We start from the raw sequence: 23,442 nt of genomic DNA on the forward strand, positions 1-23,442 counted from the left end.
AAAAAAAAAAATTCAGTGGTGTGTGTGTGTGTGTGTGTGTGTGTGTGTGTAGGAGGAGGAGGAGGAGGAAAGGAGAGGAAAGAGGTAGGTAGAACAGTTAGATGTTATTCTAATCATCCAGGCAAGATATGACTGTGGCTTGGATTACATAAATTAAAACATAAATTAAGCAAAAAGTTTCATCTGCAATTACACTTACAAAACTCCCCTTCCATCAAGAAAATTTGCAAGTGACCTTAGGCAGATGAATGTTAATAAAAGAGTAATGCATGTGGTACATATTGGGAGGAATATTTGAAAGATCAAATGCTCATTAAAACTCTAAATTCATATATGAGCATCTGGTAAAGAAATAATGAGATAGAAATGTGTAGATGGTCTTTAGCTGAACTATCAGAGTTAGTCACAGATCCTTGGGGAAGACTGTAATTCCTAAGACCTGTTTGACTTTGGGATAAAAGTGACAATTTGAAGATGGCTCTTGTGGTGCTTTCCACTTTGGGCTAGTAAATGCATCTGATTTGCATCTATTTTGTGTGGGGCATTGGGGGATTTATGTTTTGCCCTTGAATGCTCCTCCGATTCCTCTCTTCCTATTAGCCCCCAAATCAAGATGTAATAATACTCAGGCTCTGACTATCTTAGCAAATGCAGCACAGTAAGAACATAATGATTGTTATACAAGCTAAGTCTGTGTGGGTTAGGAGACATGGTAACCAAGAAGAAGAAAAATACTTTAAAGGATTATCCTTTCATTCAACTACTGAGGTATTGAAACAGCTGAACAAAAGGTAGCAAAACAGGCAAAAAGCAATAGTTTTCTATCCTGTTGTGACAACTCTTACTTTGAGGATCTGAAATATATTTTGCAAATTAACAGTAGCATCTGCACATCAGAGAAAGTTACGTCAGGTGATTTACAGAATGCCAGAAGAAAGGCAAAGAGGAGCTCAGGCAGTTTGTCCCTTTCCACCCTCTAAAGCTGAGCTGGCAGAGTGTGGATATGGGGCAGCAACTCAGGCTCATGAGTGGAGGGAGCACTCCTGAGACCCACTGTGGAGCCCCTAGCAATCTGAGCTCCCCTCTGGAGGCAAAGGCCCCACTGTTTCTCCCTGACTGTGCAGGGTCACCCTGGAAGCTACTCACCTCTCTGCTTCATCTCTAAGACAACCAGGCTTATGGTGGTAATTTTAGAGATGGACTACCACCACAAGTGGATGACTGATGCTTTCAACACCAATGGATTCTAACAGTGTTTGGCAACTACCGGGCAACTACCAGGCCAGAACTGGTGTTGGGGCTTTCCTGGATAGCTCTTTTCCAGAGTGACAAACCCCAAAGGGACACGCGTCAGCAATGAAGGATATGGAGATGATAGCCCTATACTCTAGGGCCAGCCTGGAACATCATCTGGATTGTTTACATAGGCTTTTAATTCCAAGGGGGAGTTACAGGTACTTAGAGAAGCATCAAAGCCTCCAGCTTCCCACTGAACACATCATCTATTTACTCCATATGGAGGCTGCACATTGCATGCAGGGCATGTACTGTTCCCAGCCTTCAGAGATCTAAATGAACCAAGAGTTCACCATCTAAGAGCTTCATCTCTGCAAAATGTAGAATCATTAAAGAGCCTTTAAAAAACACTAATTGCTGTGCTCCCACCCAAAAGAATTGGATTACAAATTCTGTGGATGCGGTCCAGGCATTTTTTTTTTCTGAGACAGAGTTTTGCTCTTGTTGCCCAGGCTGGAGTACAGTGGCACGATCTCGGCTCACCGCAACCTCTGCCTTCAAGGTTCATGCAATTCTCCTGCCTCAGCCTCCCAAGTAGCTGGGACTACAGGCACCCACCACCACACCCAGCATATTTTTGTATTTTTAGTAGAGATGGGGTTTCACCATGTTTGCCAGGCTGGTCTCGAACTCCTGAACTCAGGTTCTCCACCCACCTTGACCTCCCAAAGTTCTGGGATTACAGGCATGAGCCACTGCACCCAGCCCAGGCATTTTTTTTTTTTTTGACAAATCATAGTTGTATACATTTATGGAGTACAACGGATGTTTTGATATACGTGTACAATATGTTATGATTAAATTAAACTAATTAACATATTTATCACCTTGCTTACCTATCATTTCTATGGTGAGGCATGAAAATTTACTTTCTTACTTATTTTGAAATATATGTTTTTATTTATTACAGTTACTCTGGTGTGCAATAAATCTCAAAATCTTTCTGTCTCTCTGAAACTTTGTACTCTTTGATTGACAACTCCCCATTCCCTCCCTCCCCATCTCCCCAGTCCCTGGCAACTATGATTCTACTCTCTACTTCTATGAGTTCAACTTTACTAGATTCCATATATAAGTGAGATCATGTGGTATTTGTCTTTCTGAGGCTGAGGCACTGGTGCTTTCTTTGGTTTGTTTTTTGCAAAGCACCCAAGTGGTTTCATTAATCAGCTAAGTTTTGGAACCCGTGGTCTAGAGTGACACAGCACATCCTTGGATAACTATCATCCTTGCTTTAAGGGCCTACAGTTAAGAGGTTATAGACTGGATCCTGAAAACAGCCAAGAGGTTCGCAACAGGGAATTATTTGTCCCCCCCTCCTTCCTCTAAGGACATTGGAGACAGTGTCTGGAGACATTTTTGGTAACACAAGCTGGGGGTAGGGTGCTACTGGATAGAGTCCAGGGATGCTGCTAAACAGCCTATAATGCACAGGGCAGTCCTCACAGCAAGGAATTCTCTGGCCCAAAGTGTTAAGGTGCTGGACTTGAGAAATGTTGACTTAGTCTTAAGTGTAGTTCTGCTTAGAAAACCAGTACGGCAAACAGTTTCCATTGGCTAATTTGTTATGCACTTAACATGTTCTAGGTACATTGCATGTGTTAACTATTATTTATTAGACACTGTAATTTGTTTGCATTATATGGATGAGAAAATCAAGGCCAAGAGACCAAATAACTTGTCTAAACCACATGACTAGAAAGTAAAGGACTTGGGACTTGAACATGCACAGTCGGGCTCCTGGTCACGACACTACACTGCTGCCCTGCAGGTTCTATTTTTCTTCTCCTGGGAGTTTTTCCAGGCAGAAAAGGGATCACGATTCATATTTACATATTAAATGCCGGAATTATTCTTTCTCTTCTGAAGATTTGCTCCTTGAGAAAACAAAACTTCCTCATGTAAAAGATAGCCCTTCTGAACCAAGAGATTAATGGATATTGATGATTTTTGTGGCATGTGGCCAGGTGAGATCCACGGAAGTGCTTAGAGGAATCCCCAAAGAGGAAGATGATTGATGCTTTTGACACCAATGGATTCCAACAGTGTTTGCCAACTACCAGGCATCCTGCAGTGCAGTTTGGGGTAGTGCCTGACCAGCCAGACTGTGTTTGTGACAACGCTGATCTTCTTAAGTCTGAGCATCTGTTAAAACGATGCCTCAGCAGGAAAACACAGTAGGAGAATGTCTGCTCAGGGCATGTGAGCGTCTGACTGGCCTCTCAGGCGTCCTCTAGAAAGCCCTGATGTCCCCAGGTCCCCTTTGCTCACTGGCCCTGCCTGCGCTTTTTGCAGACAGAGGAAATGAAACAGAGCCCAGCAGAGGGCATCTGCCCTCTCTTGAGTGTTCCTACCCGTGGTCACTGCACTAGGGAGAAGATGTCAGCCAGTTGTGCAGCTACAGCTGGCATTGTTTTCTCTCTGAGCACATATTTAGGCCAGAAGGCCCTTTAGGACTGGAGCAGTGTCCACTGTGTCTATGAGCTCCCTGAAGGCCAGCAGACTAAGAAACTTAATTTATGTCCCATATCTAGTAGGCAGAGGACTTGAGCAGTCAGGCTCCCAGCTATAACACTGTACTGCTACCTGACAAGTTCTGTTAATACTTTCATCTGCTAGGAGTTTTTCCAGATGGAAAGATGGGCCCATTCATGGCATGACTGTAAAACGTGCACAAGACGGTCATTTTTGGAATAGAAGGAGGCAAGGGACTTCTGATAGAGTAAGAGGTGCTGACCTAACTTTAGAGCTAATGGCAATGTGGGTTGAAACGGTCCCCCATTCCCTCCCCTCTAAGCTTGCCCTTTTCTCCTTGGCATTCTGCTCTGAGGGGAGCTTTCCAAGTGCTGTGCCCTGTGAGCATATTTTGTGTGTTCCCGGCCCATGTCTGTGAAAGAATCTTGAAGTTGATGGCAGGGAATTGAGGTTTATGGAGGATACTGACTTTCTGCGTTACCATTGTTTGTGGAGATCTTCCACTTGTGTTAAAAATGTAGTCTGTTGCCAAAGAATTTCAATCCCCAGTCTTGGCAGGCCTATCAGACCTACTGTTCAGCTCCCTCTCCCATCTCCCACAGATTGTTTTTTCCCCATTTTTTTACTTTCTTCAGCCTGCTTCTACCTCAGAGGGTGATTCTGTGTCCTACTGACAGAGAAGTTGAAGCTATCAATACGAATTCCCTCAACTTTTCTCCCGTGGTAATCATTAGTGCCAGCTGCCAAATAGCACCAGGATTATGCTTCCTGGTCCTTCTTGTGAATGAAGAGTAGCACAATGAGTAGCAAGCAGAAACAATGTGTGTCTCATCCAGGTGAAAGCATGCAATTGCTGGGGTACGATTTCCCAGAGCCGAATGACCCTCTGGCATGCAGGAAACATTTAAGAGGGTGGTTCTTCCATCAGCTGGGAATCCTGAGGGAACTGAGTTCCAAGATGGAAATAAGATAAGCAGTAAATAAACTTAACTTTTGTTAAAAGCCTCTATGACTTTAGTTTTGTTTGTCAAAACAATGTAACAGCCTATCTTGGCTAATATCCTGTCCCGTTCACACAAACAACTTGCTCCATCTTCACCCACCCTGTTTCCTTTCCAGCTTTTTCAGAGGAAGAGCTGTCTCTCCATCTATCCTAATCTTTATAACCACTCCTGATTAAGGTCCTCCAGTGGCTCCCCATTGTTCTTTAGAAAAATAATAAAAAGATTAAAATCATTAAGGAGATCTGCAAGGCTCACACAGTCTGTCCCTTGCCTGCATCCTTACAGACTCAGTCACACCCAGTCCTCCCGAGGCCCAGCTTGGTCCGTTCGCCTTCTTTCAGTTCCTCTTGTACACCATGTCTCTTCTCGCCATAGGGCCTTTAAACATGCTTTAAGCATGTTCTTTCTACCAGAAATGCCCTCCCCACCCCAGAGGGCACCTCTGAAGTTCCAGGGTCTTGTTCACTTTCCTCAGTTTTTAGCTTTAAGAGCAAGCATGAGCTTTTCAGTGAGTGAGTGAATAAAAATCGTAGGGGATTTTTTTTTTTTTTTTTTTTGAGAGTGAAGGAAAATGGAACTATGTAAGTGAGGGAAATCGAGTGGGTCCTCTCCACCCTCTGTACTTTGTTCCCTTCCCATGATCCTGTCCCAGGTCTTTACTGTACTTAAGACTAGCTTTCTGAGCCAGGAATAACCCAGGGAGCCTGGCAGAGCCAGGAAAATGCACCTCAACATTGCAGAGTCTGGAAGGCTCAGGAGAAGTGGGAGCTGGATTTTGAGGAGGGTGGAGATCTCCTCAGTGGGAAGGAAAGATGGCTGGCACCAAGAGCAGAGGCCCCCAAACCAAGCTGCATCCCAAGATGCTAGAACCGGGGCCACCTGCAAGTCTGAAAGAGGTCACAGGTGTGAACGCTGCTTTGCTCAGCTGGTGAAGTATGTAAGAGACTTCTCCCACCCCACTGCAAAGGCTGATGCTATTACAGTCATGAGACACCTGTACCATTTCACTCAGTAGACTGGTAACTCTTTGAAAGTAAGACTGTGTCTTATTCTGCTTGGGTCCTTGGAAGGCCGAGCTCAGTGTCTGTAGACCTCATAGGTCGTGGTTCAGAAAATTTGAGAGATGGAACTAATCACCCTTGTTGGTGATATGGCCATGCCTGCCTGATAATATATGTACTTTCTGCCATGAACTAATATATTTTGGAAAATAATATTCACATAATTTTTTTTCCCCCTTTGCTTAGTAGTGTCCAAAAGATGCTCCATCTCCTTTATAGGTAGAGGTAAGGCCTCTCTCACGCAAAACAGGACTTCTGGGTCTCTTTGCCCCACTCTCCTAGAGGACTGATACGCACAGAGTTCTCTTGCAGTGAATAGGAGATCCCACCTGATCCTCATTAAGGCAGAGTGGGGTCAGGAAGGAGGAGTGAATGGTGTAGGGGAAAGAAGGGAAAAGATCAAGATCATCCCTGTAAGCCCAGAGATGAAGAAGCAATCTAGAGAAGAGAGAGGGAGGGATGAGAGTGTGTCTTCTATTAGACAACTTGAATAGAGTGCCAACAACTCTGTCTGCGTCTCTGTTCCCCATCACTAAGCACTGACCACATGGCAGACACTGGGGTTCCTTCATAAATACAGCCTGAGCCCAGCTGGGCCTAAACTGGGATTCAGAGGCTGGTTGGGTTGGTTCCCAGTTTTTGGGGCTGCAAGTTTCCTATGCATGTGTTTAGAGTTGATATGCAGTGGAAAGAAAAGGCCTTTGAGAAGGATAGTTAGGCATGATTCCTGGAGGACAGAGACAGAGCTAGAGAAGACTGCAAGGTGTTTGGCTCTGCAGGGGAAGGCCAAGGCCAGTTTATGCAGAGAGGCTGCAAGCCGATGCTGGAGGAGGGCTGGGTTTCTTTAGCTGCGAAACATAAGCAGAGTCCTTCTGAGCTTAGGTGTGACTCAGTATGGGGGAGGGTCATATCCCTGGTTTTTCATGAGGCGAGCTTGGCTTCTTCAGGGACTGTGGCCTAGAGGGGCTGGGATGGACTGAGGTGGGTAAGAGAAATGTCCTAAAGTAATGTAGGCGTTGACTGTGAGCAATGTGTTAATACTGCCTCATTTATACCCATCGGCTGCTGAAGCCTGGGGATATTTGAGGCACAAATGTTTTCTCCCATTTAATTCTCATTACAACCTATGATGTAGGCATTATTATCCCAACTTTCCTGATAAGGAAAGTGAGACAGAGGCAAGGCTGAGTAATTTGCTCAAGTGACCCCATTAATAAGTGGTTGGACCAGGGACTGACTTCAATAGGCACCTTTCAGCTACATCTCCAATACTGCTTCCCAGAAACCACACTTGACATTTCAGATGACACACCCACTTGGGTTACTGGGGAGGCTGAGCGCCCTCTTAAGGCAGAAGTCGTGGGGGAACAACATGTCCTCACAACACCTTTGGTATTTTGGAAGGAATTTTAGGCTTTATGAATGATGTCCTTTCCCAGGGAGACATTTCTAGCATTCTCTGGGGAGAAAATAAAGGACCAGCTAGGGAATTAGAGGAACCCTAGAGTCCCAAGAAAGGGAGTCATCACTGAATGACAGCAATGATGCTTCCTCTTGGAGCTGCAGAGAACTTTATAGTTTCCAGAGCATTTCCTTTCATATCAGTTCATTTGGAAGTTCACACACACTCACACAAAACCTCTGTGAAGCAAAAGCTGGTGTGTCCATTTTGCAAATGGGGAATGAAAGTCAGAGAGCTTCGATGACTTGCCCAAGACCACAGGGTTAGGAGAATCAGGCTAGAAACCTGGCCAACAGAAACCCAGTTCAGGATTCCTTCCCTTTAACAGGTGCTCCCTTGAACCATCGTGGGTGACTTGTCTTCATCTAATGCAGGCTGGTACTGTGACTCAGCCAGCCAGAGGTCCAGACATTAGGGTGGTGCCTGAAGATAATCAAACATTCAAATGAGAGACACAATCCAGAGTGCAGTACCAGCCACAGAGCAGCACCACCTTCATTCAAATCCTGGCATTTCATAGACATACAGGCTGATTATAGATTAGTTTCCCAGAGACTGATACATGAAAAACTAGTTTCACCATGAGAAGCAGTCTGTGGTCATGTAATACATATTGTATCCTTCATCTATTAGAGCAAGGATTCTTGTTTTTTTTGTTTTTGTTTTTTTTTTTTTTTTAAATAGAGACAGGGTCTTGCTATGTCCCCCAGGCTAGTCTCAAACTCTTGGCATCAAGCAATCCTCCTGTCTCAGTTTCCCATAGTGTTGGCATTACAGGCATGAGCCACTATGATGCATATTAAAGGTTCTGTAATATCTTTAAGAAAAACAGAAAACAAAAACCAAAAACCTGTTTGACTATGTTTAACTAAAGGTTTCCAAATTTATTTGAACATAAAATCTTTTTTTTTTTTTTAAGGTAACACCTATTAGCAGCTCATGGAACTGCTAAGAACAACTTGTTTTCTTAAGTTGCTGAATTAATGGGTTGATTTTATGCCATGTGGGCAGAATCTTGGCAATGTTTTATGGTTTTGTATTTAAGCCTGAAGCCTCAGGAGATATCTATCTATCTATCTATCTATCTATCTATCTATCTATCTATCTATCTATCTATCTTTCTATCTAAGTTGTAAAAGGCAGTGTATTTATAAATAGGTCTTGGTGCTAGTTATTTCATAACTCAAATACTCAGGGATAGATTGTACTCATGCAAGCATGCTAAAATCCATAAATTAAAAATGGAAGCCCATTGTAATATTAATAAGACTTTTAAATATTGGTTAGTTTCCTGGTAATTCACGAAGAATAAATGTCAAGGAGAGCTATGAGTCTGTCTGCTGTTGCATGATGGCATACAAGATTTGAGAAAATGTATCATTTGAAGGTCTTAGAAATGAGCAGAGTTGACATTTTATGCAGGTCATTTATCGTCTTCCTACCTATGGATTACAGCAGACACTTGACATTCATGATGATTTCCTGAGACCTTATGACTTCCTTAATTGGCAAATACCACTGGAGTCAATCACATCCCTCATGAAACCTTTTAATTCTGACCCAAACTATCATGTTCACAGAGGGCTTCATTTCTTCGTTCTCATTCATCCCCAGGGCCATTTTGAACTTGGTAATTGACAAAAGAGGACATGTAGTTATGAGGTGGGGGCCAGACTTCTGGACTAACTGAGTAACTCCACCCTCCATGTCAGTTTTGCTAGGGGATTTGAATTTATGTTTCAAAAAAATGGTGAATGCCCACATGCCACGGACTGTTGAAGTTGTACATAATTAACCCAAACTATGAATATAAATCTGCAAATGCCAAGCATCTTCTTTTGTCTAGTTTTTAGACATCTTCTATCCTCACCATGAGCTGGGAGGCAGGGGGATAATCTGGCTTCAGGAAGGAAGAAAATGTTTGTAGTTCTGGAAACTCCAGCTCATTTTTGCCACTGCCAGACAGCCTCCACAGCAGGGTTTGTTTGAACCCCAAGGGCAAGGATATCTCAGCAGCTTCAGGGGGTGACTGCATACTTTGGTGAAAAGTCCCAGTGAACTCTTGGTTTAAGCTAAAAGGTGAGTTTTCCTGAGCTGAGTAAATAGGATTGTACTGTACTTGAAACTGCAGCCCAATTCTCCCAACTTCCAACAACACTGTGTTTTCTAATATTAATCTCTAAGGCCACCTTTCCCGTGGGTCATCAATTTTATCTTTGAGCTCAGAGTCTTAGGCAAAAGTTGTTTTTCTTAAAATTTGTGATTATTATAATATCAAAGTAAAAGGGCAGGAAGATTTTATCAGACTTGGAAGCTCTCCCTGGATGAATTTCACAGATATATATGGTTGTTGAAGGCACAAATTAAGACACACACAAATTAAGATAATCAGGAAACAGAAGGACTGCCCAGAGGCCAGTCTGGGGGCTTTAAAAATGCCATTCAGTTTTGATCAGGTGAAAGAGCTGAAAACATTAAAACCCCTCAAAGATGAATCAGCTCCTTTACTTATGTGGAAAGCACATTGATATTTAAACATGTGGATATTTGGAATGTTCTAGTTTTCATCAGGATGAGTAATGTCATCTAAAAGAGCAGATTCTAAAGAACTCAGAGTAGATCCAAAGTAGGAATATAATTTACCTGTGCTCCTTATACTCTTAATCTGAGTAGGCACTACAGGTCTGAGGGCTACTGGTGACCACAGCCACTAAAGACACTTGGATGTCTATTGAGGAGTTGGCATGAGTTCACTTTTGGGCAAGTCTACTTGAGCTTCCTCAGGGCTTTCATATGCCTTTGGAGTGCAATTCTTCTAAGCCTCCCAGGGCAATTGAATCCCATAAGCTTTTTACATTAATACATTTTCTACACAATTAGTCCTCAGGCACACAGAGGAAGCTCAATAAATGCTTTTGAAAGACCTGAGTTCTATGTTTCTCTTGAAGACTTGGAAACTGGGTTGCTAACTGATAGGAGCCCTCGTGGTGACATTGTTCCTGCCAGTGGGTTGAGGCTGAAGATCTCTTCTGCTGTCCAGGCTCAAGGTCTGCTCAGGGACTGACTCATGCTTCTGCTGTCTCTCCTGGTGGGCTGGGGACTGCGGTGGGAAGGGATGGTGGAGAGAATCCTAGCAGCCCTGTGAAGCTGACAGCTATCTCCCTGTCTAGAGAGAATCTGGGTGTCATCATGGTCACCTCGTGGGAACATAAAATACACGTGAGCACAAAGCGAGGCCAGCAGCCCTGAGAGGAGAGGTGAGATGGGAAGACCAGGAGAGATGGGGGAGCTTACCTTCTTGACTTCGTATTTAATGGCGAGTTTGATCCGGCTCAGACTTGGACGGTGGTAGTCGGACCAGACTTGGAAGTTCACATCACCATTTAAAATCGCTTCCACCTCTTCTGTGTCTCGGCACAGGTCCAGCACGCCCACTACAAAATCCTTGCATTGCATAGATAACTTCCTGTAATCGTTCTAACAGAATAAAGAGAAATCAGGGGTGTGTCACACAGAGCCCCGCAGATTGGCTTGCCCAGCACAGCAGTGTCGATCAGCAACTGCTCATCACGTGTGAGCTTGTGGAGCACATTGCTTGCACTTATGGAATGCAGCAGGATGTGCTGGGTGCAGAAGGTGGGGCAATTTCTCTTGACACGCAACCTGAAGGACATCTTCTCTAAGTCAGCACGTGTGAAGGTGTGGTCCACGGGCCACCTGCATCAGAGTCACCTTAGGTGCATGCTAAAGTTGCAGATTCCCAGGTCCCACCCCAGACATACTGAGTTAGAATGCCTGGTGGTAGGGCCAAGGAATCTGTCTTTTAACTTTGCTCTCTAATGGTGTGGATGCCTGCCACAGCCCATCCTGGGCTCTTTCAAAATGGCAGTTTTCTATGCCCAATTCTGAGTCAGTTCTGTGGCAGGAATAATAAGGACATGAACTTTTAAGGCTGATGTAAATAACACTTCGCTTATTTACCACCAATCTGTATTGGTGACTGCTGCATATAGGAATTTTACTGGAAAGGTGGATAATATGCTAAAATTGGAAAAAAAATTGCACAGGTGTGCTTTTTTGTATGCCAGAAAATCGGCTTGTAAATTATACATTTAAAAATCAAATGTAATTTAACTTTGACAGGATCTTTTCTTACTAGAAACCCTTTTGTATGGCAAATCATGGCTCCTTAAATCACCTGCCTTTTGAATAAACATTTTTAGCCCTTGACCTTGTTGTTGTTGTTTCATATTTTTAATGAGCTGCTCCCAGATTTCTCTCTTCCTTTCCCTAGGTACTCCTGTCTGAATGTCTTTGAGAGGCTAACTTCCTTTCCTAGTGACATGCCGACTTCTCTTTCCCCTAAACAAACTACTACATTCTAGATAAGGATCCAAAATGTTGGACAAAGAATGTTTGATGTTATCTCATACCCCTCCTCCCCAAAAATATTTTCCCCAGGGGCCTCCTTGCTGGTTTCTTAGTTGAAAGGAGTCTATTCCGAAAGTACACAAGACCCAAATGTCACTTTCAATGTTAATCAATATCAACAACCCTCAGACTGCTAGATAGTAGTTGGCAAACAGGACTGTGGTTGTGCTTTTCCAGAACATGGAGTTCTCAGCCAATAGTTGGGAGCCTGGCAAACTGCAGAAGCTCAGCCATTTTTCTGAGTTAATGATTCTTGTCTCCTTCCAGGGTTGCTGTATCAAAATGTCACTTTGCATTAGAGAAAGAGGTAAGTAAGTGCTTGTTTGCTGGGAAAAGGGAAAAGATCAAGAAAATATTTTCAGGTGAGAGTAGCTGCCCTTTGTTCTTATATATAATTTAGGTAGAAGAAGGGAGTTTCAGAAATTCTGGCTGGAAAAATGACCTCTCGGCTCAGGCATGTAAGAAACTTGCGGGGTTCTAGGTTTTGGTACCTAGCATAGAGCTGGTCTGAAGTGTTAGGATTGGAAGAGCCATGCTCTATGCTCCTCCAACCCTGACACTCACTTATCTGCCATTCACTCGTTCATTTATTCATGAATGCATTCATTCATCACTGAGAACCTACTATGTAGCGGACAATGAAAAATTAGTGGTGAACAAGGCAAGTCTCTGAGTAGTGTGAAGGAAGAGGAGGCTTGAGTTCCACCCTCAGGTTTGCACAAGTACAAGGCTAAGTGAAACTTGCTCAGATCTTTTCCTGGCTAATATATTCGGCAGAGCACTGATAAGCCAGAGGTAGGAGGCTCAAGGTACACGGGGCTCAGCAACATGGACAAGGTGAATCATCTCACCACATGGACCCATTCAACTCTGGAATCTCCTCTGTGGCAACTCAGGTTCCTTAAGTTTCCAACTCCCACCCCATAACTTTATTACCCCTTTTCTGAGAACAAGGAATCTCTGAATGTTAATGCCTGTTACCAGTAAAACAGACACTGCCCTGTTGGCTAGAACATACCTCATTTCTTGATGGAAACTCCTGCCTAAAGCTGAAGTCATGGGTGGGTATAGGAGATAAAGTGAAAAGGACTTGATCTAGCTCTTGTCCCAGGCTCCCCGTGCTAGGAGCTAGTCAGGCTGTATTGCCCAGAGCTTCCTCACATGTCTGGGTTCAGTGCAGTTCAGAACAGAAGGTGACACTTCATTAGAGCCTGTCACTTCTCTGGGCTCTTTCAGCCAGCCTGCCATCGATAGAAGAGGCAACAGAGCAGCCAAAGCAGGTAATTTGCATTTTTCCTTCTGCATTAGACACTTGGACTGGAAGGCAATAAGCCTTCTGCTGTCTGCAGTTGGCTAGAGGGGATAGCGAGAACCTAGGCCTGCCAGGAAGAAGGAGATGACATGGACATGAATGGAAGCAGAGAAGGCCATTGATGAACATCTCTGGGGAATTGTCATGATTATAATTTATTGAGCCAAACCTGAGCTCAATTAACCTTCCAAGACACACTCCTCACTGTAACTGGAAGATGAGATACACCCTCAAGACTTCATAGGTGCCCTTTACATTTTTAAAAAATATTCCTGAACACTGAGGCCTGCCAGTCCTAATGAGTGACAGGTGCTCTACCTGCATTATGTCGTTCAATCCTTATAAAAACCCCATAATGGAAGGCTGATCACTATTTCCAACTTCCAGACGAGGAAAGTGAGACCGGAGAGATAAAGTAACAGGCAGATCTATGCTTTTCCTTATATCAGCCACTGATCTCTAGGTCCCTCTCTCACCTTCCTTGGATATTTAGCCCCTGTCTCACATCAGTCTCCTAACATGACTGCATTGTTATTCTTGATGGTTTCACTATCCTGGAAGATGACCCTCACATTCCCTGCCCTTTCATTTCCTTGACAGCCCATTTTCTGTCTTTTTTTTTTTTTTTTGAGACAGAGTTCACTGTTCCATCATTTGGAGAATTCAACACCAAGGTCATGTCAAATGCCCGGGAGAGTTAATAATAAATAACACAAATAACAAAATAAAAATGTAAACAAAAACTGATAATAAAAATAAGCATGTAAATGGCAATCTACATGATTTCAAACTCCCAATCTCTTGCCCTTTGTGGTTTGTAATTACTGGAGTGGGAGTAAGACTGGCCCAAGGGTAGGAGGAAAACAAAAAAATACTAGATAAACTCTTGATTCATCTTTCTTCCACTCCAGATAAAACCTGTAAATTGGAATGCCTTACAAGTGGACTAATGTAGTATATCAGCTTTTGAGACTGGGTTTTTTTCCCTCAGCATGATCATTTTGAGATTCATCCATGATGTTGCATGCATCAATAGTCAGTTTTTCTATTTCACATCCACTATATGGATGTATCAGTTTGTTGATCTATTTACTCACTGAAGAACATTTGATTGTATCCAGTTTTTGACATTTTGCAATGAAGAAGAAGGCTGCTATAAATATTCCTGTACAATATATATTTTTTTAAGACAGAGTTTCACTCTTTTGTCCAGGCTGGAGTGCAGTGGCACAATCTCAGCTCACAACAACCTCTGCCTCCAGAGTTCAAGTGATTCTCCTGCCTCAGCCTCCCAAGAAGTTGGACTTACAGACACCTGCCACCACACCCTGCTAATTTTTGTATTTTTAGTAGAGACAGGTTTTCACCATGTTGGTCAGGCTGGTCGTGAACTCCTGACCTCAAATGATCCACCCACCTCAGCCTCCCAAATTGCTGGGATTATAGGCATGAGCCACCACACCTGGCCAATATTCCCGTACAAGTTTTTGTGTGAACATAGTTTTTTATTTCTTTAGGGTAAATGCCTAGGAGTGGTATTGCTGAATATATAGTAAATGCATGTTTAACCTTGTAAGAAGCTTCCAATTTGTTTCTGGAAAGGTTCTACCATTTTACATTCTACTAGCAAATTACGAACATTCTAATGCTCCATATTTTCACCAACACTTGGTATTGTTAATTTGTTTCCTGTTTTTGCTTTTATTTTTAGAGTTGGGTCTCACTATATTGCCAGGCTGGTCATTAACTAATGGGCTCAAGAGATCCTCCTGCCTCAGTCTCCTGAGTAGCTGGGACTGCAAGTACAGGCGACTATGGCCTGCATGTCAATTTCTTTTCTGTGCCATGGTATCTCATTGTGATTTTAATTTGCATTCCCTAATGGCTAATAATGCTGCACATCTTTTCCTGTGCTTATTTGCCATCTTTGTATCTTCTTTGATGAAGTTTATATTAAAATCCTTTGTCCACTTAAAAAAAATTTTAATTATTGAATTTTGAGAGTTCTTTATATATTCAGGATACAATTCCTTTTTAAGAGAGGATTTGTAAATATTTCTCTTAGTCTGTGGCTTATGTTCACATTCTCTTAGCAGTATCGTTCAGAGAGCAAACATTTTTAATTTTGATGAAGTCTAATACGGTTTGGCTGTGTCCCCACCCAAATCTCATCTTGACTTGTAGCTCCCATAATTCTCTTGTGTTGTGGGAAGAACCCAGTGGGAGATAATTGAATCATGGGCAGTTTCCCCCAGACTGTTCTTGTGGTAGTGAATAAGTCTTACGAGATCTGATGGTTTTATAAGGAGAAACCCCTTTCACTTGGCTCTCATTCTTCTCTTTTCTGCTGCCGTGTGAGATGTGCCTTTCACCTTTGGCCATGACTGTGAGGCCTCCCCAGCCATGTAGAGCTGTGAGTTTATTAAACCTCTTTGTTTTTTTGTTTTCGTTTTTGTTTGTTTTTTTGTAAATTGCCCACTCTTGGGTATGTCTTTACCAGCAGTGTGAAAACAGACTAATATAAAGTCCAATCTATTATTTTGTCTTTTTGTTATGCTTTTGGTGTCACAATTAAGAAATCTTTTCTTAATACAAGGTCATAAATGTGTCCTCCTATGTTTTCCTCTAGAAGTTTTATAGTTTATGTTTTAAATTTAGATAAACTGTCACCATTTTGTGTTAATTTTTGTATATGATGTGAGGTATAGGTTGAGGTATCTTTTATTGCACATGGATGTTCATTTGTTCCAGCCCCATTTGTTAAGATTATTCTTTCTCCATGTAGTCATTTTTGCACAACTGTCAAAAATCATTAACGACATTTGTATGAGTCTATTTCTGCACTCTTTCTTCTGTTTCCTTGATCTATATGCTTATCCTTTCACTATTACCCACTGTCCTTATTTTTGTAACTTTATGTTATCTTAAAACTAGGTACTTTGAGTCTTCCAACTTTGCTTTTCTTTTTCAAATTATCTTGGCTTTTCTCATTCCTTCCCTTTACATATACATTTTAAAATAAGCTTGTTCATATCTACAAGAAGTTCTGCTGAGATTGTTACTGGAATTGTGTTGAATCTATTAATCAGTTTGGGGAAGAACTGACATTTAAACTCTTTTAAATTCTCCAAACCACAAACATAATATGTACCTTCTCTTATTTAGGTGTTCTTTGATTTATTTCATTCATTTTTTATAGTTTCCAACATACAGGTTTCACATATGTTTTATAAAATTTATATCTAAGTATTTCATTTTTTCAGCTATTGGAAATATTTAAACATTTTTCTTCATTTCAATTTTCATCATTATATATAGAAATATTGATTTTTGTGTGTTGTCCTTATATTCTGTAACCTTGCTAAACTCACTTGCTGGTGCCTTTAGATTCTTTGGGATTTTCTACATAGAAAAACATGTTGTCTGAAAACATGGATTGTTGACCTTGAATAAACACGTAGTTCAAATGCATTTCTTAAGATGATGAGAAAATGCTCAGAAACATGCATTTACATTGCTTTGAAGACTGATAAGGTTTTCTTTCTAGGAACAAAATTCTGCCAACAATTTTTTTGCTGGCTTTTAACCCAAATTAATGGATCAGAGCTTTTTATGTAGTCAATACGGTAAGCAGTGTTGTAGTGTATTCACTATTTATTTCTTGTTCTCTGTTCAACACAGGTATCAACTGAGATTCTTTAGTTCTCAATGATCTGAGAATTTCTTTTCTTTCCTTTTAATCTATGAATCTCCCAGGTTTATTTGTTATTGAGATGAATTTCTAGCCCTAATATGGAGGATGACTCCAAACCATCCATCAAGACATTTTGATACCTTTAACTTTTGATTCTAAGGTCATGGTTTTGATAACATCAATTTCAGGAAATTATTAGTTTGCTTGACTTTCACTAGAAACTTCAACTCTCCAACTTTTTCAAAGCTACTGACAAACTTAAATTAAAAGAGAAAGAGAAGCTCATTTCCCTGATCGGTCAAAAGTTAAATGAATTTCTCAAACTGATGCTGTGGAGACATCCATACAATACAGGATAATTAACACTCATTCCCCAATGGAGACCTTAGAAATTAGATTTTAAAAGAGTGTGGACTTCAAATTCACAGCCCCTCCCTCCCTTCAGAGATCCAGTTATGGGGAAGAAATGTTTACGGAAAGCTCCAGTTGAAATACTAGTGGAGCTGAGTCAGAAAATGTGTACAGCTGTAAACCTAGGAGGTATTTCTGCTTTTGATATTTAGGATGAGTTTAAGAAAGGGTTGCACTAACAGTTTACAATAAAAATGTTTAAAACATTTTAATATTTCATTTAATGGTCACAACTATCCTGTAGAACTGATAGTATTATTATCTCTAAATAAGAGGACTGGTAGTTGACCATTGGATTGAGCAAATTGGAAGTCGTTGGTCACCTTGACTGGAGCAGTTATGGAAGAGTGGAGGACGTGCCTGGAGAGAGCTAAGAGAGCAGGAGAAGAGGTATTGTGCCATGGATATTGACAGCTCTTTTGAGAAATTTTATTGCCAGAGAGCAGAGAAATGGAAAAGTAGCTGATGTGAGAAGTAGGATCAAGAGAGGCTTGTTTTCTCCTTTCTTCCCTCTCTTCCCTCCCTCCCTCCTTCCTTCCTCCCTTCCTTCCTTTCTTCCTTCCTCCTCCTTATAGGAGAAACCATGATATTTTGTATGCTGATGGGAATTTTCTAGTAGATAAGTATCCTGATTATTGTCTATGATATCAGTAGATCATTCTATTAATCCAGTAGTTCAGAAGCATACATGAAGGAGGATTGAACTTAATGCATTGAGGCAGAAGAACAGGGTCTGGAGGCAGGGAACCTAAGGCCAATTTGTGCTGAATCAAGGAAAACACCAAGGTCTGGGGGCAGAGAATCTGAGGCCAATTTGTGCTGACTTCCTAAAAGAAAAAACACGAAGATCTGGGGGCAGGGAATCTAAGGCCTATTCGTGCTGACTTCCCAAAGCTGGATCAAAAGGAAAACACCTGGGTCTGGGGTCAGAGCACCTAAAACTTCCTAAAGCTAAACCAAAAGGAAAAACCCCATCTCCCTGCCTGAGCAACAGAGGATCAAAGGCTACTCTTCCTACAACCCTCTCCCTTCCACCAGTGTCAAATGGAAAGGGAGAGTACCTGGGATTGGCTGCAGGCCAAGCAGGGACCGTCTCTTCATCTGCGCAGGGCACCAATTCACATCAGCCTGTAATTAGCCACAGACCAAATCCTTCATGCAGATAATGGGTAGCTGGTAAGAACTGAAAACCGAGTACTTAAAACCCAAAAAGCTTTGTAACTGGGCCCTTGAGTCGCTTGCTCAGGCCCATACCCACTTTGTGTGGTGCTTTCTCACTTTAATAAATTGTTGCTTTCGCTGCTTTGTTCCCATGTTTCTTTCCTCTGTTACTTTGTGCATTTTGTTCAATTCTTTGTTCAAAACGCCAAGGACCCGGACAACTCATAGTCAAGACCCTCCACCAGTAACAGTATGAGTAGAAGAATACATGTATATAGAATCGCATATGGCTTAGCTACAGTAATAGGAGGAAATGTCAGTATGTAGGTGAGGATGCTATTCAGTGGGTGCATGGATGATGGGGTCCTGTAGACATTTTCCTCCTGTTGCTTCAATTTTGTTCAGTGCAATAGAAATAAAAATTATCAGCTGAAAGTAAGAATAGGGGAAGTGGTGGTGGAAGTTTGGGGAGAGAAGAGAGTAGGTCTGAAATAGCTTTTAGGAGACAATGAGAAGAGATGGATTAGAAAAACCAGATGTGATTGCTGGAGAACAATAAGAGCCCACTTGAAGTTCGTGGTCATAAATTTAGAATGAGGTCTGTTAATGTATTGTTTTTTTTTTTTTTTCCTAATCACATTCACCTTCCTGGGTGCCAGCATGGAGCAGATAGAGAATTATATTTTACCAGGGTTGTGTTTTTGCCAAAGAGTGCAACAAATCAAGAGAGGGGCAGAGGAGCTGAAGTGTACCTGAGCGAGTGATCACAGTGACAGGTCATGGAATTGAAGCTGATATGAAAGGAAGACAGGGCTTTGATGGGGAGAGGGAAAGTGAAAAGATGGCTTGATCAGTTCTGAGCTTGGAAGACCTGGGGGGAGGAGAAAGATTGACAGAGTTGAGGCATTCAAGTGAGATGGAAAAACTGAAGTCAGAGAGTGTGATGTGCAATGCTTAGATAATGGAGGGTTTGCATTTATTGATCATGGCAAGTGTTGGCTCACATAGGCTCTTGGTGACTAAGGTACAGAGGAGGTTAAGACCATTAGAGGAGGTAAGTCCATAAAACTGAGCCAGTGTGTTGGAAGGATGACCTGTGTATATATTGAAGTGCCAAGAATTTAAACAGCAAGAACCGAAATTGTGATAGAGTGACCCATTGTTGCAGACTACAACAATGAGAGATAATGGCTGACATAATATGTTGAAATATAATTCAAAGGTAGATGTTCTTAGAGAGGAGAGAAAGGAGAAGAAGAGAAACTTCTTTCTTGGAATTGGCAAGAAACAGCAAGTGGGATACCCACCCCATCTCCAAGCCGAGTACTCTGAAGATTGGGAGCAAAACCACCTCCACTTGAAAGGGCTGCAGGAACGCTGTGTCCTCAGGGCAGCCAGTCTTTAGAGAGAGCAAGAAGGTGGCACATCGCTCAGAGGAGGGGTTCAGTGATGGGGTGCTTCACTGAGGAGGGACTGTGACTTCCATAGCATGAAATGGGAGAGCATCTGGAGATGAAAAGGAAGGTATTGAGGATGGAGGAAGGGATCTGACAGTCTTCTAGAGAATCACGTGCAGGTTCTGAGGGGTGACTTAGGAGACAGTGGCTTCTCATGGTGAGGACCTTTAGAGGGATTAAAACACATAATTACAGGATGCTGAGAGGATTCAATGTGGTGAAGTGGGGAAGCACACAGTCCAATGCTGGGTGCACAGGTCACCTTCAGAACCCTTTGGCTAACACAAGACTTCGAAGTTGCATCTTGCCCTAGTGTTTTCTTTCTGCACATCCCCAACTCAGCTGTTGGGCAAGAAAACTCTGGATGTTGAGATTTAACACACATGGTTGTATTTTTATTAATTAAAACTGGAATCATTAAAACAATTAATGGATGTGAAGTACTGGGTAAGAACCTGAGCCTAGTGCTCATTATGGCAGATGAAAATTGAAAAGCTTCAATCCACGTTTTAGCTTCCATGGATACAATTAATTGTTTCGTTAACCTTCACCTTATCAATAAACTCGCGCTCCAAAGGATGAAGGCAAATACCTTTTTGCATTTCAACTCCATTTAGGAATGCAGATCCAAGGAAGGTGGTTCGTGCTTAGTGCAGAGACCGACAGCATTTCTCACCTCAGCTTTCTCAGGGGGATTTAGGCAACTCCTGGGTCCTCAGAGTCCAGGGTTCTGCCCCAAGGGTGGAGCAGGGTAGGGCTGGCTCTTTGACTCCGTGATCCCCTGAGAGGTCTGTCCAACTCTGCCACTGGTTACTCATTGCCTCCCTGACTTTATAAGCTCTCTGCAGGAGGCTTTCCTTTATTAATCCCAAACATACTCCCTGCTTTTCCAAAGGGATCTCTGTGTCCTAAGTGTTTCAGCATTCAGGAAAGATGGCTGTGCATTGGTGATCTTATAATTTTTAATCACAGGCCTGATCAGTCTTTGCATGAGAAGGATGACTGGGTGGTCAGTGTTTGGGTTCGAATCACAGCTCTGCTGCATTGTGGCTATATGATTTTGAGTGTATAACTTAATCTCTCTGTGTGTTCTAATTTAATCTGCATATTGGGGCTGATAATGCCATCTACTTTATAGGGTTGTTGCAAGGAGCAAACTGAAAAAGATAACCCAAATAAGGTGCTTCACACAATCTGTGGTAAGTATTGACCAATATGATGACCTAGAGTGTGTAGGTTAGCAGAGAGCGTAAGCACAGATAACTTGTCTATTTGGGGGTTGATCTTCAAGTGCCTCATCTAACAAAGCTGGCAAACCTTCTCATTGGATGTATTTCCAGAGCTTCACCCTGTGTGAGTCCCAAGGTAGAAGGTGCAGGCAGCAGTGAGGAAGTTTGGGTCATAGAAATTGGGGCAGGGTCCTGCTCACTTACTCCTCAAGTGCAGGCGCCTGGACGCTGAGCACTGAGTCTGCAGATCACTGTGCACCACCTTCCTCAGCCAGGCAGTGCTGACAGTACTTCTGCTGGCACATTGGTCTCCAATCTGGTTTTTGGTTTACTTAATTGTCAGCTACTGACATTGTACGGGGCCCATAGCACATTGACATGGCATTTATGAAATCCCAGAAGTAATGGATTGCTCTGCTTGTTGTTTCTTTAAGAAGTCCCCTCTGTTAGATTCAGAGGCTTGCCTGAGGACAAAGACTGTCTTTCAAGGAAACGAGTCAGGTATTTTATTAGCAACTCAGGTATTATATCCACTAATTCAGCAGATGTATTTGGGCAACCCACTGTATGCCAGGCGCTGAGAACGTAAACCTACTAAAAGAAAGCCCTTGCCCTGAAGGGGCTCGGGGTCCTTCTAGAGACAATACAAGTAGCCAGAAGAGGACCACAGGGTGCCTTGGGACAAGTAGCCAGATGAGGACCACAGGGTGCATTGGGATAAGTGCCTTGGGCAGGGTTGGGGCATGCTGCCTGAGTTTTGGGTATCACGGGGCTTTCAAAAGGAGGCAGATTGTATGAACTGAGACCTGAGGATGAGCAGAAGCTAGCAGGGGTAAGACAGGTATGAGGAGAGGAGGTGGCAGGGAATGGACATTCCAGGAAGTGGGACCAGCAAGTGCAACAGGAAGAGATCATGTAACCATGTGTGGACTGTGATGAATACTAGCTGACTTTAACCACAGTATGATCATATGCGTAAGTTATGCACATAATTCAATATTTTACATATTTCTCATAATTAAATGGGCATGGATATGCTTATTTACCAAGAAAGGAATTCATGTGCACTTTCTGCACATCCTTAGCCTGGTTAAAGATGCGGCTTGGTTTGCTCTTGTGGAACTCCTGGAAGAGCCTGTCCTCAGCTTTCTGCTTTTCCTGCTGGAACTGTGGTAAAACTGGGAGGCAGGTTTGCCTATATGAACTTAGTCTTGTCCCCACAACCCACCCCTCACAGCCACCCAGCCTCTATAGGAGGCTCCCAGGCTCTCTCCCCTCCCTGCATTCTCTGTTCTCTCTCTCTCTCTCTCTCTCTCTCTCTCTCACACACACACACACACACACACACACACACACACACACACACACATCACCTTATCACCCACAGGTTAGTGCTCCATGATAGAGTGCTTCCTCCAGGCTGTGACTCAGAGAATCCATCAGGACATGTGAGTTGAAAGAGGAAGAGGAACTTTGGGAAGCCCTGTGGCTCACTTACATGGAAGCAGCCCCACCTGTCCCCTGCCCACACCTGCCCCGCCCCCACATGGGGGGTGGCCAAAGCGTGATTGATTGGTCTGTGCACCCATCAGGATGAAAGACAATATTGAAAGTTATAACTATTGCTGTTATTACTGCCATTAGTTATCATTTATCAAGTGCTTACTATGTCCAGGCTCTGGGCTAAGTGCTTTCTATATTTATCTCATTGAATTCTCATGACAAACCTAGGAAGTACATAGTATCATCATTTCTGTCTTATGGACAGAGGAACTGAGGCCCAGAGACTTTGGTGGCAGCTAGGATCTGAATTCAGGTATAGCTCACTCCAAAGTCCATGATCATAATACTGGGAAGTACTCATTTGCTAGAAACACTGACTGCCCTTGTAGTGCTCTAAAACCCTGAACATGCTCTGAAGGGCAGGTGTGGGAGGAGCATTCAAGGACCTCTCTGTGAAAGGGAAGAGAAAGATGAGGGCCTGTTGTTAAAAGGCAAAAGTGCTGAAACTTTAGGTAAAGCAATACCCTGTGTTTCCACACCCAAAGGAAGGCCAGGAGGCGAGACTGGCTGAGCTCTGGGAGCTGAGTCCACCCCATGCTAAGTCACCAGCAGGTGTGTGTCAGCAATTAGAAAGTCAGGGTAGGAGTTGTCCCTAACGGAACAGGCCACTCCTATTGCTCTCAAGGCCCTAAGCCTCTTAGCAAAGTGCCAGCCTGTCCACTTACACCCCTTTTGGACTCTCACCCAGAAGTCATCACCCTCCTTCTGTGATGGGTCCTCCAGCCCCAACTGCTATCACTGTCTTCATGGTGAGAGGCTATGGGAATGGGTGGGTAAGCAGAGGGTTTATGGAGTGCACCCCCCAGCAGTGGCTGGGGGAATTTTGCAGCTCATTCCTTAGGTATAGAGAGAAGAGAGTGGCAGGATGGCAGGATGAGGCTGCATT

At 42.8% G+C, this 23,442-nt stretch overlaps 1 protein-coding gene across 3 annotated transcripts in view; it reads right to left on the reverse strand.

Moving 5' to 3' along the window:
* TRPC7 (transient receptor potential cation channel, subfamily C, member 7) overlaps positions 1–23,442 on the reverse strand; it is a 137,812-nt gene that overhangs the window by 81,312 nt on the left and 33,058 nt on the right. Inside the window, exon 3 of one of the 3 annotated variants that reach the window (XM_011935263.1) lies at positions 10,593–10,775. The exons of the other annotated variants lie outside the window; for them this stretch is intronic. Coding sequence (XP_011790653.1) covers positions 10,593–10,775 — 183 coding nt within the window. The remainder of the gene's footprint in view (positions 1–10,592; positions 10,776–23,442) is intronic. 3 annotated transcript variants of the gene reach the window in all.

The sequence above is a fragment of the Colobus angolensis genome, unplaced genomic scaffold (assembly GCF_000951035.1).
Source record: "Colobus angolensis palliatus isolate OR3802 unplaced genomic scaffold, Cang.pa_1.0 Scaffold142, whole genome shotgun sequence".
NCBI lineage: Eukaryota > Metazoa > Chordata > Mammalia > Primates > Cercopithecidae > Colobus > Colobus angolensis.